Raw genomic sequence first — 19,807 nt, 5'->3', positions numbered from 1 at the left:
CCATAGGTTCACCACCACTGCTATAGCAGACAGCCTGGAAAGGGCAGGAGGATGTCCTTCCAGAAGCCGGGAAGCAAATGCCTTGAGCCACCATTAAGGGCACGTTACAGCCAATATTGCCTTTCATACGCCCATGGGAAGACTTGCTATTCCAGCCATCCAGTGATGAATGCACACCAACCAACCAACCTACCCCTCAGTCTCCATTCAGAAGCAACCGAGACCCTCCCCCTCAACGTACAACTGAATGCCATCCTGCGCCACTTCAGGCCAGTGAATGGCTTCTGGTCTTGATTAAAACAGCAGGTACCTCCCCTCCTTGAATACGCACTTGGAAACAGTGTCTTTTGTCACTGTACTATAAGGGGGGGGGGGGGGTTTGCCAGGGGGTTAGGGTGAGTTGGCCACAGAAAAAATAGAATCCTTCAGAAGGGCCTAGTTAGTATGTGCCTGCAAAGAATGGCACGGTAAAATAGTTTGAAACAGATTCTCTCCCGAACTGCAGGTGAGGATGCAATATTTAATGCTTTCCTATCTAGAAAACCACGCAGGGGAAAATTTAGCACCTAAGGAAGGGAGCAGCAGTGGCGTAGGAGGTTAAGAGCTCATGTGTCTAATCTGGAGGAACCAGGTTTGATTCCCAGCTCTGCCTCCTGAGCTGTGGAGGCTTATCTGGGGAATTCAGATTAGCCTGTACACTCCCACACACGCCAGCTGGGTGACCTTGGGCTAGTCACAGCTTCTCGGAGCTCTCTCAGCCCCACCTACCTCACAGGGTGTTTGTTGTGGGGGAGGGGGAAGGGCAAGGAGATTGTCAGCCCCTTTGAGTCTCCTGCAGGAGAGAAAGGGGGGATATAAATCCAAACTCTTCTTCTTCTTCTCCCGAACTGCAGGTGATGCAATATTTAATGCTTTCCTATCTAGAAAACCATGCAGGGAGAAATTTAGCACCCAAGGAAGGGAGTTCTAGCTTAGCCTATTCCCTGGATGCTAACTTTCTAGTTTTTTTAAACAAATGGGTAGCTAATCAGAATTTCTACTCCACCACTTTGAGATTCTATTTTCCGGCACTGCATACGTGTAAACCAGACCTGGTATGAAGCAGTTCAAAGCAAGTATGTTTAGAATCAAGACACAAGGAAGATCTAAGATCAGTCACAAGAGAACCCTTGAAAAGTGTGACACAACTGAGTGTGGCAAGTCAATTTCCTTTTAGGCAAAGTGGTTGTAACTGGCCCTCACTTTCACACAAAAGAATTGTGAGCTGTTCGTCTGTCTGAACAGTCAGAATTAGGTATTGGGGAACTAATAAAAATCGGGATTTTTCTGACTCCTGAAAATGTATGCGCTACCTCTTTCAGATGACATGGTGACCTATTGGGAAGAGTCCATGCATAGTTGTTAGCCTCTTGGTATGCAAGGGCTGTAACGTCTGAACAGGGTTGCTCTGTGTCAGCATGCCCCCGATGCTGGCTTCCCAGGCTGGAAAGGGGGGTCAGATGATTGGCGTGGTCATAACAGACCAGACTCCTACAATGGTGCATTTTGTGCCCACTGATCAGTTCTGTTTGAATGTGCTGGGTATGTCTAGGCAACACCCTGCCAAGCTAAACAGAGGAACAGTGTCCCTGCACCCTTCTGCACAGAAGCAGCAGTGGCGTAGGAGGTTAAGAGCTCGTGTATCTAATCTGGAGGAACCGGGTTTGATTCCCAGCTCTGCCGCCTGAGCTGTGGAGGCTTATCTGGGGAATTCAGATTAGCCTGGGCACTCCCACACACGCCAGCTGGGTGACCTTGGGCTAGCCACAGCTTCTCGGAGCTCTCTCAGCCCCACCCACCTCACAGGGTGTTTGTTGTGAGGGGGGAAGGGCAAGGAGATTGTCAGCCCCTTTGAGTCTCCTGCAGGAGAGAAAGGGGGGATATAAATCCAAACTCCTCCTCTTCTATGCCAGCAGGAGAATAACCTCCTGTCCTGTAAGAGCAGAGAACTTTCTGCCAGCAGGCCATCAGCTAGGAAAGACCCCCTTCAGGAGCAGCAGTGGCGCAGTGGTTAAGAGCAGATGCATTCCAATCTGGAGGAACCGGGTTTGATTCTCTGCTCTGCTGCTTGAGCTGTTGGGAGGCTTATCTGGGGAATTCAGATTAGCTTGTGCACTCCAACACATGCCAGCTGGGTGACTTTGGTCTAGTCACAGTTCTTCTGAGCTCTCTCAGCCCCACCTGCCTCACAGGGTTGTTGTTGTGGGGAGTGCGGGAAGGGAAAGGAGTTTGAGTCTCCTACAGGAGAGAAAGGGGGGATATAAATCCAAACTCTTCTTCTTCTTTTTCATATGTATGTAAAAACCTGGTACACACAATCCAATCACCCAGTCCTTAAATTAGGCGACTTAGATCTTCAAGGTTGGTGAGTTAGCGAGTTGTTTATTTGGAGCTATGGATTTAAAGTTTCAAAAACAAGATGTAAACAATTTCTTTGACCCTGCTGAAGCACTTATTAAACTGCATAAGGAAGACCACACAAAACGTAGTGAAAGTTGAAACTCTTTACTTGGAAAGGTTGACAATCAAGTGTTTGACAAACACGTCAGCGAAGCACACTACAAAAAAAGGATATGGACAAAAACTATTTTTAAAATGCTGTGCTTGTCGGTCACGAAGCATCTTCCGCGATTAAAAAAACCACAATTTCCGCGTACCCCTTCAAAGCTGTTTTCCTCCGGGTACTTGAACTGTGAACCAAAAGGATATTCTGGCTTGAAGCTGAAAGGCATCTACAATGACACGGAATCGGAGCCTCACATCCTCAAGACCGGAGCGCAATCCTGCGTCTTTGGACTTTTGACGCAAGCAAAGAAGTATTTGTTTCCTTCTACTTGGCAGTCCAGTTTCAAAGCAACATACAAGTCATATCAAACCTTCTCAGTAAAAATGTACACAATTTAGAAAGGAAGGGGATCATCTGAAGACGACTCAGATGACAGCTTATGGTAATAAAAAACAGGGTAATTTAAGGGGTGGAAAACAGCCGATATACCTAGTTCCAATTGTATCTTCCAGAGGAGGGGGGCAGAGGGTAAGGTCTTCCGTAACCCTGAAAAAACAAGGATAATGTTATTTCACTCCTGCCTGCCAAGAAAAGCCGTCAAACATCAGTCTGTAAGTAAACAAGTTAATCAGGTCATGCAAATGAAGTCTCAGACCAATTACAAACAAGGGTAAGTCTTCTACTAAAATAGGGGGGGGGGGGCGGGCTGAACATTGTTCCACTGTCCCACGGATTCTTAACTGTGCTTTGTGTTTGGTTGATTTATGGATTGATTTTGAAGAGCTCAGAATTTAGCATAAGCCCCCCCCCCCCGCTTCCCCTGAAAATGCACTGTTCCCCTCCCCCAGAGTAATTCCTGTCCATCTAATACTAAATGAGAAAATCTTGAAAGGTATCTATGAAGGGGCTGCATCTTGAGTGCACGACGAGCGTTAGCAAATTCAGCCGTGGTTGCTAACATGTTGGTCATATCCAGGGACGGCATGTTTAGATGCATACCCGAAAACAGAAATGTGTGAAGAGGGCTTTGGGTGGGGTGCTGAGAAAGCAGCAGAATGGACTCAGATCACAACAAAGTTGGAATCAGAGTTTGCACGTCTTCAGCCACAAAGAAGGGAAACCTGAAATGCAAACACTGGGTGGCTTCCTGCAGACCCACCCTGTGAATGGCTCTTTCGGGAGTGGAACAGATCCAAGGGATTCAACCAGCTGTAAATGACGCAGCAAAATCAAGCAGTCGAATCAGACTTATTGGTAAATTTACTTAAAATGTACGTTACTTTTTCTGTCAGGGAGAGGGGTTCTGTTACATGAAGTGCTAATATATGGAGTCAATTCAGAAGCAGGAAGAGGAAGGTGGGCCAGCTCTTGCATATGGGTAAAAACGGTATTTCCTTTAAAAGTTCATGGTGGCTGGCCCCCAGGCCTCCCATAAATAGAAGTTGCTGCCCAGGGATCCACAGGGAAAAACCCCTCGTACAAGTGCTAATATGGTTCAGTGGCTACAGTGTTTATAAGAACATAAGAAGGAGCCAGCTGGATCAGACCAGAGTCCATCCAGTCCAGCACTCTGCTACTCGCAGTGGCCCACCAGGTGCCTTGGGGAGCTCACCTGCAGGAGGTGAAAGCAATGGCCTTCTGCTGCTCCTGAGCACCTGGTCTGCTAAGGCATTTGCAATCTGAGATCAAGGAGGATCAAGATTGGTAGCCATAGAGCGACTTCTCCTCCATAAATCCGTCCAGGTCCCTTTTAAAGCTGTCCAGGTTAGTGGCCATCACCACCTCCTGTGGCAGCATATTCCAAACACCAATCACACGTTGTGTGAAGAAGTGTTGGATTAGGATCTGGGAGGGCCAGGTTTGACTCCACACATGTGTGGTGTTAACAATGAAGTCCACATCTGAACTGGACAGCTTGTTATCTTATCTGAGAAAGGGCGAAAGTAGGCCTCTAATCACCATTACGATACTGGGCTGGATCTGACTGCTCCACGTAGACCCCCCCCCCCCCCCAACATCCAGAGGAAGCGTCACTTGTGCTGGGGGAAGTTTTCAATAAGGTGAACAGTCGGATGTTTTGCAAAGCGGCTGAATGGCAGGATCCTTCAAACGCCCACACCATTTTGCAGACTGTCACATTTTTATCGGAAGCTTTTGATTAGGTGTGGAATGTACACCCAGGTGATGCCCGCATGAGTGTCTGACGGATTTGTCTCTGGCAAAGAGCTCTTGCCAAATGTTCAAGACAGCTTGTCAACAGAGCTTTCCAAAGCAGGTGTTCCAAAGCTGGGATCTCTGAAACACTCTCAGGCAATCTGCCTAGTAAAGGGCAGACTGGAGCTATCGAGAGATTACTGTGTTTTGGTATTTACAATGAGATGTCAATGAATTAAAAAAAAGTCCAAGAGCGGGAGAGAATTAAGCTTCGGAATGCATTTCTATCTTTCAGACGGGATGCTCATCTAGATTTATAAGATCAGGGTTGCAAGAAGGGATGTGGTTAACTATCATTAGGGTAGGTAGGGATTTTTCCTTCCCACAGTGACTATACAACTCGTGAATTAGAGAAAACTGCCCAGGTGGAAAAGAGGCGAAGGTGAGCATCCTTTACAACTGAAAGGATAATTGCTCTCAGGGGAGACCTCAATGTCCAGCTAGCAGCTCCTGGCTGACTGCCAGCTCACTGATGTCGAGTTCTGTTTCCAAAAAGGAAGACAAACGTTTGGGCCGTCAGCCATTCCAAAAGCTCAGTTCAGTGACATGAAGGTGCTAAAAAATTCCTGAACCAAGTATGGATAACTGATTGTTCCTTAACTGGTCTTGATGGTTAATGTAGAAGGCAGAACAGCACAGCAATGTAATCTAAATATAAATATAACAGCTAGCCAGATTCTAGATAATTAACTAACTGGTCTCGTTAAACTTCACAGCTGTTAAAGGCAGGTCAGGGTTTTTCAAAGTACAATAATGGTTACAATCAGGGAGGACAACGTTCTGCAATTGGTTTATTCTTATGCCTCTCGAAATGTTCGTTCTAACTTGTGTTTATATATATATTACTCCAATGGGATAATGTAGAAGGCAAGCATTCATTTATTCTGGAGGTAAGACTACAAATTTTGCAGCCCCCCCCCCCCCCCCATGAAGGCAGGGTAATTCACAAGAGAAAGGCCACATCACAGTCAGTTATTCGCAAATACCTCCAGATGAGTACCAGGGCCTTTCCCACATGCTCAAGTTACTCTTGATTTTCAGAGAAGTCAATTCGAAAACACTGACATTGGTTTGGGCCAATTTTTCCAAGTCTCCTTTCCCTGTGCATTTTACAGTTGCAGAATCAACTTACTTTCTCCCACATGTAGCTTAAATAATGAGGATTTTCAAGGGAGGGTGCTGTCATTATCAAATAGCTCCATTATGTTTTAAAAGCCCTAAAATATTGGCATATCACTGCAGTGTTGTAATGATAGTTCAAGCAGGTCCTCTACATTCCCAGCTTTCATTTTTTTTAAAAAAGTAAGTCTCTAGCCCTTTTTCTTGCAAAGGTATAAGAAACGAGGCATATTGCTATGAGGGAAAGGACTAGAGACTTGGGGAAAAAAAAGAAAGCTGGGAATTCAAAGAACTTTTAAAAACTACTATTACAAGACTACAGCAATAGGTCAATATTTTAGGGCCTTAAAAAAAACCAAAAATGAATTACTACCGGGGGGAGGGGTGGTGGAGGTGAGAGGAAGTGATTTACAGATGATGACAGCCCAATAATTGAAAAGTGGACTGGAGATGGGTGGAACAAACTCAATTCCTTTGCTTTGAAGCAACCGTGCAACTCTTCCAATGGGTGAATCACGACCCTAGGAAGGTTTACTCAGAAGCACGCCCCATTGCCAGCACCTGAGCTTACTCCCAGGTAAAGGATCATGCTTTAGTTCTTCGCATGAAAATCAGTGGGGTTTAACAGTGCTTAACAGGGTTACCTACACTGCTTCCCCAAAACTAAGTCTTAGGTTTAATGCTAATAATCGAGCCCAGCAGCCCAGACCAGCCTAGATGTGTGTGTGTGTGGGGGGGGGGGGGGCGGCACTGTTTGCGTGTGCCCACAGAGAGGGCTCTGAGTGCCACCTCTGGCACCCATGCCATAGGTTCGCCACCACTGTTCTAGACACTAGAAATTGGCCAAAGAAAATAACACCTGCTGAAAACAACAGCACACATTAGTCCCATTCATTCAAAAAGGCTGCAACTCATTCTCCTTGGATTAGAGACCTTAAAACGTTGCTGCACCCAAACACTTCATTGCATAAAAAACGGACAGATACTAAAAACATAGCACACCTTTGTACTTGTTGGAAGTATTAGCCTTCCACTGCCTTTCTCTTGGCCAGAAGTAACAACTTTCATAAGCTATGGAACATTGCAGACATTCGAAGGATTACTGCTTCAGTTTACTGCTTCAGTTTTCTTCAGATATTTGGTTGTATCTTACTGATGCTCAAAGCTGAGGGTGGCCATATGCCGCTGACGCAGGAATGCCTTCCGCTGACCCGTGTGCCCAGTGGTAGGATTAAAAATTATAGCTTGCTGGGGAAGAACCACAGCAAAAAGTTCCTCCCAAACCACACAGTGTTTTGTTACCTGTCTCCCCCGTTCCCTCCGATCACTGGGCCTTTGCTGGTAGTTCATTGGCCCCCCCGGCCCTTGATAGTGGTTCTGCGGGTATTGGGGTCCTTGGGAATGTGGCATACGGTTCCAAGCCAGAAGAGGAGTGGCCCCGGAGTTTCTAAGGAAAGAACATATAAATCACAGACACCAGATTCCCAGTTCCCCATTGTAATGTTGACATTCGAACAGTGTGGCAAAATTTGGGTCTATCGAACACACCACTTCTTTGCACAAAGATTCCGCATTTCTCCAGCTTCTGGCCCATTGTTCATATTCAAGCAACATAGTTGCTTCCCTAAAGACAGGCCCTTTCAAAAACTTGATTGACAAAAACCTCTCTGTTGCCCTTTCACTCCTGACACTCCCGGGCAACAAACGTAAGGATTTTGTTTTTTAAAAAAGGAAACTGCCAAATTCAGATCCAGGTTTAACAGACCACCTGAACAAAAACCAGCCAGTCCATTTGATATCCAGCTGCTTTCCAGCTGCTTCTCTGTGGCAACTCGAAGTAAAGATTTAGGACAAATCCCATTGGCGGGACCGAGTATTATCTCAAGGGTAAACAACTGTAAGCGTGAGGCTTTCTTTACAGGATGTCCAGGCTAATTCGGGGAGCCCATTCTTTGCACTTAATTGCAAATTGCAAATGAATTCTTACTGCGGAGGAGTCTGAATCCAGGGCCGGGGCTCAGGCTATTTTTTCCTCCAGTCCATTATTCTCCTCACCATGTCAGAAGGCCTGATCAAGAAGAAACCTTCTCGAGTTCTATTGAAGTTGTTTTCAATTGACCACAGTGACCTAGCAACATAAGCGCTAATTGGCACAGATCGACTGACATTTGGCGTATGGTTTATATGGGAGCACAAACGCAACGTCTATTATAGGCACAGACACCCATCCTAGATGATCAACAGGAAGGAATGCTTTAGCCATCTTCGAGTGTCTCGTTTAACGCGGCCAAGGGGAAGCAACAGGTATGTGCTGGCCCCCGCCACAGTAGAATAAAAACACATGCACAAAAACGGGAGTTCAAAAATGACCGCTCAGAAACGGGGCTGCCTGAAAGGGAAGATAATCTTAATAATAAAATTAAAAATACACTTAATACACAAAAAACAAATCGTGCACTGATTGGAAGAACGCTGCTTTGTTAGCAGGACCAGATCCTGAAGAGGGGACAGAAGATGTCTGGCTGGCTACCATGCGGACTGTACGCATTTCAGCATGAATTTTGTTCAGGGTAACTTGCATAAAGTGAACAGTTGCTGCCTCAGCCTACAATGTTGCATTGCTGAAGAACAGGACGTCTTTAGCTGCCCGAGTTGAGCAGGGACTCGTTTTCATGGCTGGCAGCATGCATAGTCCCCTCTTCTCCATCGGGGCACCTGGGAAATCAGCTCCAGCTGTGGCTGCTCCACAGCTCCAGCTCATGCACAAGGCGGCCCCGGCCTTCTCGTTTCCCAGGGACGCCCCCACTCGTGAAAGGTGGGGCTCTATTTCCCTCCAATCGCTGCTCTGGGGAAATGGCCGAGGACTTTGTTTCATGCAGCATCCTCTCAGACAAGTCAGTATCACAAGGAGTAATGACTGCAGAAGCAGTGGGATTGCTTGACCCCTCCTACAGACTGGCCTGTGCCCAGAGGGCCCACCGTTCAGAGTGGGCGGGGCTAAGGCAGCCTGAGCCGGCTGCTGTGTAAAGCAGCTTTCCGGCAGCCGGTGCCATGATAATAGTGCAGTCTTGCTGGGGGGGGGGGGGCATTTTGCCTGGAGCCCCCACGTGACCACCCACGTGATGGAAATTGATGCGCCCGGGGACAAAGGGTACCCCTTGTCCCTAGGACGGTACGCTTGTTGTGGGAGCCACAGTGTGTAGCGTTGTCTGGGTCATGATCGACCAAATCTTAAATTGATTTCCTGCAACATTTTCTATTTGATCCCCACTAGCTTGCTAGATTCCCACCAAAAGCATACCTAGTCACAACAACCGCAACACATAGTGTACCTCCAACTACAAATCACAGCTTCAGGCCTCATAGTTTACTATACACATCGGTTATACTCCAGTTTTGAACGGTCTGGAATGCAGACAGCCCAAACGACGTTTTTTTGGTGGGGACTAAGCTAATAACTGTGCTATCCTGAGCATGATTCCTTCATCCATTGAGGTCCAAGGCCTTAGAAGGCTATAACTCAGCTTAGATGTGGTGTGCAGAACCAGCATGGTGTAGGTAGGGATTTGATTCCCCACTCCTCCACATGAGTGGCAGACTCTAGTCTGGTGAACTGGGTTTGTTTCCTCTCTCCTCCCCATGAAGCCTGCTGGGTGACCTTGGGCCAGTCTCAGCTGTCTCAGAAGTCTCTCAGCCTCACATACCTCACGAGTTGAGGGGAGGGGGGAAAAGGTGATTGTAAGCTGCTTTGAGACCCCTTAAAGGTAAAGAAAACCAGGGCATAAAAACCAAATCTTCTAGGATGGAGTGTACATGATGGTTTGTTTATATCTGGTACATGATGGTTTGTTTATATCTGGCTTGCTAAGTGCGGTTTGAATGCAGAGGCCCTGGTTTTGTCGGGAAGTCCTTCCCCACACAGCCTCCTGAACACAAAGTGAACAAGAGAACAGTTTGCTGCACCTGCTGCATCCAGCCCTTGATGATGCTCTCTGAGCAAACCCCTCCCCTCCTCTCTCCCTGCTAGGGACGTCTCACTAAACAGGATTGAGCCCATGCAGCTCTGCAGGGGAAGAAGGTCAAAAGACAGCGGGAGGAGAAATCTCGAGTCATCAGGGGTTTTTATTGTCGCAGAATGCGGTGAAATGGTGCAAGGGGGGGGGGCAGATATATGTATTTATTTTTAATGTTTCTACTCTGTCATTTTCCGGACTGAGCAGGACCCAAGCGGCTGTAATAAACCCATTTTGTTTCAAAATTTTAAAAGTTCAGGAATTGAGTGAAACATTTTTTGGGGGGAGGGCGAGAGAATCCTAAGCCACGGGGCAAGGAGGAAGAGGTGGCTACTCCCTGTTCTCCGCCCACTTGCTGCAGCTGGCCAATAGGGAATGAGCTCCAGGCCTAAGCGAGGTTTTGCCAGTACACTGGGTGAGGTGAGAATGTTCAGGATAGCATCGGGATTCTGCTCGGAGGCAGGAAAGGAAGCTTATAGCAGACTTGCCTTTGCAAACTGGGCAGCCAACATAAGAACAAGCCAGCTGGATCAGACCAGAGTCCATCTAGTCTAGCTCTCTGCTACTCTCAGTGGCCCACCAGGTGCCTTTGGGAGCTCACGTGCAGGATGTGAAAGCAATGGCCTTCTGCTGCTGCTGCTCCAGAGCACCTGGACTGTTAAGGCATTTGTAATCTGAGATCAAGGAGGATCAAGATTGGTAGCCATAAATCGACTTCTCCTCCATAAATCTGTCCAAGCCCCTTTTAAAGCTATCCAGGTTAGCGGCCATCACCACCTCCTGTGGCAGTGGAATATTGATGTTTTAAATAAACTAATTAAATGACTAACACTCAGTGGCCATTTATGTGGATTTCGAAGACTAAATGAGGTTTGTGCAACAGATGGGTTTAAATAACACATCAGGGAATGGCCCAATGGTGAGCCAATAATCGAAACTAGTACAGGCTCAGCAATGGGTACAAAGGACTACCCTGCAGGAACCAAGTGGCAGGAGGAGGATGACTCCTTAAAGTCTGTTGACAAGGCTTTATCAGCATGCTTGCATTGGTCACAAGCCTTTTTGGGAGAAGGGTCCAGAGGAGGGCAACCAAAATGGTAAAAGGCCTGGAGTCCATGCCTTACAAAGAGAGGATTAGGGAGCTGGGGATGTTTAGTCTGGAGAAGCGTAGGTTAAGGGGTGACCTGATAACCATGTTTAAATATTTGAAGAGATGTCATGTCAAAGAGACAGCAAGCTTGTTTTCTGCTGTCTCAGAGACCAGGACACGGAGTAATGGATTCAAGGTGAAGGAAAAGAGATTCCATGTAAACATTCGGAAGAACTTCCTGACCGTCAACCAACAGTGGAATTCACTGCCTCGGAGAGTGGTGGAGTCTCCTCCTTTGGAGGTTTTTAAACAGAGGTTGGATGAACATATGTCAGGAGTTCTTTGACTGTGTGTTCCTGCATTGCAGGGGGTTGGACTGGATGGCCCATGGGGTCTCTTCCAACTCTATGATTCTATGCTTTTGCTAGAAATGCCCAGGATTAAACCTGAGTCCTTCTGCAGACAAACACCTGCCACTGGGCTGTGACACCCTCTTCCATTCTGCCTCTAGGGATCAACTGGGCTGGTATGAGAGGACAGCTACTTTTTGCAAAATCTTTCAGGAATCTTAGGGAAGCGGTCACCTCTTTTTATTTGCTTTGCTCTATTTTGTACAGGGAAATTCACAATGGGAAAACAGCCCCCCCCCCCCATTTTATGATTTGCTCTCAATGTATTAAAAGTGAAAATGCATGAGACCACAGTGAAGCTTAATCATAATAACGAGTTGGGATACATATAATAAAACTGGCACACATACTCTTCAGGCTTACACCAGCCACGGGTAACGCAACAAGTTCTTATGACGGAAAATGTATGCACCAAGACACCATGCGACTCTATACAGAGAGGAGTGATCTCGCATAGAAAAAACTGAAAGCGGATTGATGGATTGAGATAAGAGCCAGAAGTCATTATTGGAGAAGCAGGTTCAATATTTTGTCCGCAATGGTTCTCTTTTAGCAGGGAGCAATACGATACACAGAAAACATACGCTCAGCGACCATTTTGCATGTACAGCCTTACTCTGCATTGCAGATGTAACAGAATTATGCAGAAACAGCCTGGAGTTTGCAAAGTATATCAGATTTAAGGGCATACAGCAGCTTATTGATGAAGGGACGTATATATCAAACATCCCTCATTATCAAACCATGTCACATTCTCTCTGTTCCATGGCACTTATTGGACCACAGATTCCCTAATCCTTCCCTGAGTCCCTTCTGCATTTAATTCAGTTCAGTCTTAAGTAGTTAAAGAAACTGTTTTCAGTAGCAACTAATAACTACTGACCTACAGTGACACAGCTCGACAATAGACTCGTCAAGCCTGAAAAAGCTGCACCAAAGAAGCTGATTAGGACTTCAAGAGGTTTGTAGCAAGAATCAATGGCGCGTCTGTGCTAATGCCGTGGTTCCAGCCTAGCCCGGATAAAAGTGGACCACCATTAGGTATGCCTCATTAAGCGCCACAACTTTCCTAAAAAGAAATTTGTTTAGCCTGCCCAAAACTTAATGCAGTTTTAAGCTCTCTGCGTTGAAATTCATAGTACCTCAAAAAACTTCAATGAGACGCAGGCCAAAAAAACCAAGAATGCCACCAGGACAAACATCCAAGGCAAAGTTCATTCTGAAGCCTGGCTATCAAAGGGAAAATGGTGTTCCTTTTAAAAACAATCACAAAATACTCAGTTCTCTAGAGAGATGAGACATTGTTTTGACAACATTGTAAACGGCAACATTTAAACTTTAAATGATCTGGGAGATACGTGTGTTTTTTAACAGAGCAAAAGGGATTCACAACCAACAGGGAGAATTCTTCAACATACCTGTCATATCTCTGCACGGGCTGTTGGAATAGAGGTGTGGGCCCCTGCCAGGACTCTTGGGGACGAATATCTGCCAGTCAGAACAAACAAACAAACAAGATAACAGATTAAAACAGGTTAATGTGTACATTTTAAAACTAGTACTAAAGTAAGAATTGCAAAAAAAATCTTAAAATTAAAACAATCCTAAAATTTAAAAGTTAGAATGTGTATTTTTAAAGTGTTCATATTTTGCTGTAAGCTGCCCCAAGGTCAATTTGTCAGGAGAGGGCGGGTCAGAAGCCAAACAAAAAAACAAACACACAGACAATAAAAGAAATCATTTTGTTGTGCCCAATAGGGCAATTCCCAAAATAAAATAGCAGAGAGAGACTTTGGCATGTCAGTAGAGAAAGAAGGAGAAAGGCACTGTTGTACCTTAACTAGTCACCTGCTTTTAAACTGTTCAATTAAACAGAACGGCATATTCAGAATATCTCAGATGCCTTTTGAGGAATTGAAATAATTAGAGCAAACTTTCAGTTTAATAAATGAAAGCTGACATATACCTAGATAGAAAGGACACCTTAAATTATTTCTCTTGATTCATATGCAACACACCAAAAGCATTAAATCAGGGGAGTCAAACATGCTATCCAGGGGCTGGATCTAAGACCCTGAGAGGACAGACCAGGCCCGAAAAGCCCGCTCAAGATGAGGGAGCACCCTGCACCCCCCCCCCCCGGCAATCTGGGCTGAGGAGTCTGCTGGGGGTAACAAATGAGTTCAACTCCCCTGCACCAAGTGAACAACAATGATTTCAACTCACAGCCTCACAAAAGTTCTCCCTCACTGTTTAATTGAAGGATCAGCTGATTAAACCTATGTGTGAGCGCTTCATTCTTAAACAACAACAATCAGATGTATTTTTGCCTTGATGGGTTGATAATCAGTGTTGAAGCTTCAAACTTATCGCTTCCTGAAACAGCATTTGGACTTCTGCGAGCCTACAAATGACTACATTCCATGTAGTTTTAATTATAGATGAAAATTACCTATTTTGTTTCACAGGGTTGGGTTCTCTGGGTATTTTCCCAGGCCTTTGTGCAAAACTAGGCTATAAATTAAAACTAGGCTGTATACTATAATAACCTATTGTAGAAGTCTAAATAGTTTCAGGAGATAAAATATCCTGTGGCTGTAGGAAAAGACACCGGGGGCTATTGCTGTCTGGGCGCAATTGAAAGAACACCCCACTTAAGATTTTCTTAATACAAACGTACAACATACCACAAAGATAAAGCAGCAACATCACTTTAACAAGCAGCACAATTAAACGGCTGCTGTTCTCTTAAATAAATGAACCAGTGCACGGCATGAAAGAAATATCAAATCAATAGCTCCCTGGCCAGTTCAAAACACTTAAACCGCGTATCAATCAAAAGCTTCAGTTTCAGTGACGACTTTGATTGCCTTCAATGGTGTTTAAGTGCAACCTAATTATAACAGCTGGTTTCAGGAGTTGTCTAATGGATAACACAGCAGCCTGATGGTCAGGTCCCTGTTAAATTGTGAATATCCGAGGACAACAGGGTCCTTGCAATAATTTACACGGTTTTTGTTGACTGCAGCATTAAAAAATAAAAAGAATGGCGGAAAAGAAACCTGAGCCCCATCGGTGCCTGACTGCTGATTGACTGCATTGTTTTAATTTTCTTATGGCAGCACTTGAGAAGAATCCATCCGGAGCAGGATAGTTTGATGAGACGCCGGCATAACCGTCCTGGTAAAAATCCAGCCCTGTTTTCAACACTTCAGAAATTCTAGCTCTGAATGTCCTCTTGATCGGGAATTGCTCAGAAAGACCTTCCCCTGTTACGCTCATTAGTGATAAGAGGGGGGGGGGGGAATCCCTGTTCCAACTCTAAAACACGAGCAAATCTCTCACAGAGAATGGAAGCAATTTAAAAATTGGGCTCCAGTTTCCTGAAAGTGTTGAGACCCAGCTGCTGCAACCAACGAAATTCCAACCGCACAAAACTTTTATGGGAGAAAGCGACCGTTACTGCACGGGCAAATCTAGTCTCCAGAATTCAAAGATGCAGACCTCAAAAGGTCTCTGTTTCAAAACAAATGAGTCCGGGCTGAGATTATTAGAATTGTCTTGATACTGATTCAGCCAGAGGGCTGAAAAACTATCAACTAATAAGCCATAAAAGGGACACAGCAGTCTTTTCAATGAAAAACCAATTCACATACTCCTTTTTATTGAAGACTGGGAGGAACTGCGCATGGAGGTTAGGGCTCTGGCTCTTATAGCCCACTTAGGGTCCCCCCTCCCAATTGCTACCATCCCACCCATATGAAGAGGATCAGCCATTTTCAAGAAAGACAGAAAAGGGATCAAGCATTTTGCAAAGAAAAGGGAAAACAAAAAGCAGACAGCGAGGGGGAGGGAAGGGGGGATTTGTTTTGCTCTGGGGGAACGGCAGCGGCTCCATCCTGTGCAAACCTGTAGGCTCTTTTTCAAACTCTCCTGACTTTTCTGCATTAGATATGTCAGCAGCTGGTAGCGCAACGCAGGAACACACAGAAGAAGCAACGAAAGCTCCTGCAAAAAGCTCTCTGCTCCTGCAAAACGGGGCCCACTGACTTGGCCCAACTTTTCTAATTCGAACACTGGACTAAGAATAAACTGTTGAGGATTACCTAGGAATCTTGCTAAAGCCTCCTTTCAGGAAGGCATCTGTCATTACTTAATTACTTCTATCTATCTATCTATCTATCTATCTATCTATCTATCTATCTATCTATCTATCTATCTATCTATCTATCTATCTATCTATCTATCTACCTACCTACCTACCTACCTACCTACCTACCTACCTATCTACCTACCTACCTACCTACCTGATATAAACACATACCCCCCCCCTCTCTCTCTCTCTCTCTCTCTCATATTTTAGGTCTTTTGGTAATACAGGAAGATGCACGTTTCCAGCTTCAATTCAAACATCATGCCAATGGTGGCTACAGAGACAACTCTGGTTGCCGTTAAGTCAAACTCATCAACCAGGGTTTGCACTTTCCCTCCCACCAAATGGGAATCAGAAACCAGAGCCCGGTTTGTCAGCCAGCCAGCTTCCAGGGCCCACTTTGCCAAAGAGAAGGCAGTGCTAAGTGGTCACAGTGCAAAAGGTTTCTTGAGTCTGGGGTCCAAGCAGAGTTTCATATCTAAGCAATGACCAGCGCAAATCACGGTGAGCCAGGCTGACTGGACTGCTTACTGGGAAAAAGCAGAAAGACAATTAAACTACACATCTTCGCTTTGCCCGAGCTTGAGATCACAACTCATGGTTGCCCAAAGAAAACTTACATGGACATGAAAATAATTGCATTAGCTATTCGTATTCCAACTTTTGCGAACATCCTCCTGAGTCCCTCCTCATAGTCCCTTCACCCAGCATTTGGGGAAAAGTAGGAACCGAGTCACACAAATTAACACAAACCCTGCAGTTAGTTACCGGCACGGACAGGATGGGTCCTTCAAAGATGTGACGTGGTCACTTTGAATGCCCACTACTGTCAGAAATGAATATCACAGCTGAGAATCACATTGATGAGGAAGAATATCTTTGAAAATGGCACATTAATGCGTATTCCGTTTTGATGTGGATGATTCTCCTTCTCCTTATAAGGATTGGACCACTGCTGAATGGAGGGTGAGCTTGTGTACAGGACAGCCACGTCCATAGGTGACTTTTTTGACAATAACCCACTGGATTTATTATCTTACTGATGGACTAGTGCTGGACTGAATTCCAAAGAATCGTACCAACGGACTCAAAGGAAGGAGACGTTTATGAATATTATTGTATTGAGAATTACCAGGATAGTCCATCGGTTTATGAGAGAGAAGGAATGTGGTTATAGATTTTGGTATATGTATGTTATTCATGATATGTTATTATTGTACACTTAATAATAATAATAATAATAATAATAATAATAATAATAATAATAATAATAATAATAATAATTTGGATTTATATCCCCCCTTTCTCTCCTGTAGGAGACTCAAAGGGGCTGACAATCTCCTTGCCCTCCCCCCCTCACAACAAACACCCTGTGAGGTGGGTGGGGCTGAGAGAGCTCAGAAGAGCTGTGACTAGCCCAAGGTCACCCAGCTGGCGTGTGTGGGAGTGTACAGGCTAATCTGAATTCCCCAGATAAGCCTCCACAGCTCAGGCGGCAGAGCGGGGAATCAAACCCGGTTTTTCCAGATTAGATACATGAGCTCTTAACCTCCTACACCACTGCTGCGTATAGTTTGCACAGGGATAGTTGCACAGGGTATAGTTTGCACAGGGATTAAAATAGGTAGTGGCTGGGTACACCACAACACCTACACCACAATGTTAACCAGGCAGGTTATGTTTACAGGGTGGTTTGCCATGGCCTTCCCCAGGTATCACATTTTAGTCAAGCAATCTGAATGCTCATTTTACTGATCTCGGAAGGATGGAGGGCCAAATTAACCTGGAGCCGGCAACCTGAAACCGACTTCCACTGCGACCAAACTCAGGTTGTGAGCAGAGCTTGCACAGAACAGTTTGGCATAAGCACTAACTCAGGAATGCTCCAGATGTTCATGGACATCATGGACAATCTATGGTGCTCCAGATGTGCATGGACTACAATTCCCATCAGCCCATGCCAGCATGGCCAATTGGGAATTGTAGTTCATGAACATCTGGAGTACCATAGGTTGGCCACCCCTGCACTAGTTCAAAGTGGAAAATAAAAAAGACTTTGATGATAAAATATAATCTTGACCACAACTTGCACCATCTGCTATGATTTCCGTCACCTCCTCTTGGAAGAGGACAGGAACTCCAAATCAACCCAGACTACTCTGAACAAGCCTGCAGTCGAACAAATGCAAATCCCACCCCACCCCGAGGATTCCCCCTCTGAACTCCGGCAACAAAATCTTCACTGGGGTGGTGTGAAGATGCCAGCCACAGATGCAGGCGAAACGTCAGGAGAGAATGCTGCTAGAACACAGCCATACAGCCCGGAAACCACACACCACCCCAGTGATTCCGGCCATGAAAGCCTTCGACAATACAAAATCTTCACTGCCTGAGCAGTGGCATGTGTCCACACTCAAAAATTTCAAAAACTGTAGAGACATTGGAAGAAAATGGCACAATCCAGTTTCTTCACTGTTACTAGTTTCTAATTCATTTCCACTAGTTTCTCCATTATTAATATTTCAGAGTTTTATTCAATGCAATCCAAATTTGTCTTGGAAAGACTAGCACCCTCCAGACAAAACACATACCTGACAGCCCAGATAGACCTGCTTCACTTTCCAAATGTACTGGACTGATTAAAGTAATAATTTGTGGCTTCAGAATGAAGGCAAACAATGAGGTGGACAACAAGACAGCCAACTGATCACACAGACTGAAACTTACACCTACAGATGCTGTCAAAACCCTGTCAAGAGTTCAGTTCTTTCCCAGCTCCTGCCATGAGACTATGGGGTGGGCCAGGGGAAGGTGGTACCCTGGGAGCCCTTAGCTTGGGAGCCCTGTGCTTTTGTGGTTTCTTTTTTAGGCACAAGTTAAATTTTCTCACCCTTCAAAGCAGCCAACACCTGGGATTTATCTTGGTTTCGGAAAAGCCTGAGAAGTTTCTAGCGAAGTCACCCTGCTGGGATGTTGGGGGAGGGGGGGACTGGGAGGCTTGAGAAAGAGATATGAGTAGAACTCATTTGCAGCAAAATTTGCTTGTATCCTGTCCGCAGTGTTCCTGTCAATAAACTGATTTATGAATCCAAGGCTGTTTCTGCACGGGTGGAATACAGGAACCCAGGGACGCTAAAAACAGCGTCCCTGGGGAGGGGTTCGCATCACAGCTGCGGTGGCCTCGAAACCCCCGAGCGGCGCAAAGCCGCTGTTTCCAAACTTCGCTCCCTGGGCGAGGTTTTTTGGAAACAGCGGCTTCCAACCACTGCCTTGCGAACGGCAGCGGCTGGAAGGCGCCATTCCCCCCTTCCCGAACGCCTTCCCTTCCCTCCGACCTTCTGGCACGTTGCCCAGGCCAGGGGACACGCCCCCCGCCCTGCGACGCGCTGGAAGGTCAGAGGGAAGGGAAGGCATTAGGGCAACGGCGCAGCCTCCGCGCAGGCTGCGCCGTCTTCCCCGCCCCTACCGGGACCGTTTGTGTGAACGGTTCGGGGGGGGGGGGAAGCGTCAGCGTCATATAAGCCGACACCCGCCCGAGCTTGGCCGTGCAGAAACGGCCCAGGAGTCTGGTTACTGCGGGGTGGTTGACTGATCCTGACAAATACTTCAGTAGATCAGCCACGGAAATTTGGGTGCAATAGATGTATTTATTTTATTTCATTGGACTTCATAGACCACCTCATCCCCGGAGGGCTCTAGGCGGTTCACAACATAGACAATATAACAACCAATAAATTACTTAAAATAGCCCCAGCTTGCCTGATCCAATCAGTTCTCAGAAGCTAAGCAGGGTTCATCGAATGCCTTTAGACCCTTCCGGTGGATACGGCTGGGTACTCCCATCGAACAAGTGAACATGTTTAAACACTTGGGAATCTATTTTCACTCCAATGCCCGATGGGCAGCACACAGAAATGCCACAGTGGAGGGCTGTCCTTCCACTCTGGCGGCAGCTGCCCAGGACTTCTATTCTAAAGGGCATTGAAGGTGTACAGAGCACTGGCTAAGAGCAGGTGCACTCTGATCTGGAGGAACCGGGTTTGATTCCCAGCTCTGCCGCCTGAGCTGTGGAGGCTTATCTGGGGAATTCAGATTAGCCTGTACACTCCCACACACGCCAGCTGGGTGACCTTGGGCTAGTCACAGCTCTTCTGAGCTCTCTCAGCCCCACCCACCTCACAGGGTGTTTGTTGTGAGGGGGGAAGGGCAAGGAGATTGTCAGCCCCTTTGAGTCTCCTGCAGGAGAGAAAGGGGGGGGATATA

At 46.1% G+C, this 19,807-nt stretch overlaps 1 protein-coding gene across 1 annotated transcript in view; it reads right to left on the bottom strand.

Annotated features, from left to right (window-relative positions):
* Positions 1-2,528: 2,528 nt before the first annotated feature.
* The window catches only part of XRN2 (5'-3' exoribonuclease 2), a 108,444-nt gene continuing 91,165 nt past the window's right edge, over positions 2,529-19,807 (bottom strand). The window contains exons 28-30 of the mRNA XM_048515497.1: positions 12,810-12,879; positions 7,181-7,325; positions 2,529-3,091 (exon numbers count right to left, since the gene is read on the bottom strand). Coding sequence (XP_048371454.1) covers positions 3,035-3,091; positions 7,181-7,325; positions 12,810-12,879 — 272 coding nt within the window. The 3' untranslated portion in view covers positions 2,529-3,034. The remainder of the gene's footprint in view (positions 3,092-7,180; positions 7,326-12,809; positions 12,880-19,807) is intronic.

Source organism: Sphaerodactylus townsendi, linkage group LG14 (genome assembly GCF_021028975.2).
Source record: "Sphaerodactylus townsendi isolate TG3544 linkage group LG14, MPM_Stown_v2.3, whole genome shotgun sequence".
Taxonomy (NCBI): Eukaryota; Metazoa; Chordata; class Lepidosauria; order Squamata; family Sphaerodactylidae; genus Sphaerodactylus; species Sphaerodactylus townsendi.
This window is presented reverse-complemented; position numbering and strand designations above follow the sequence as displayed.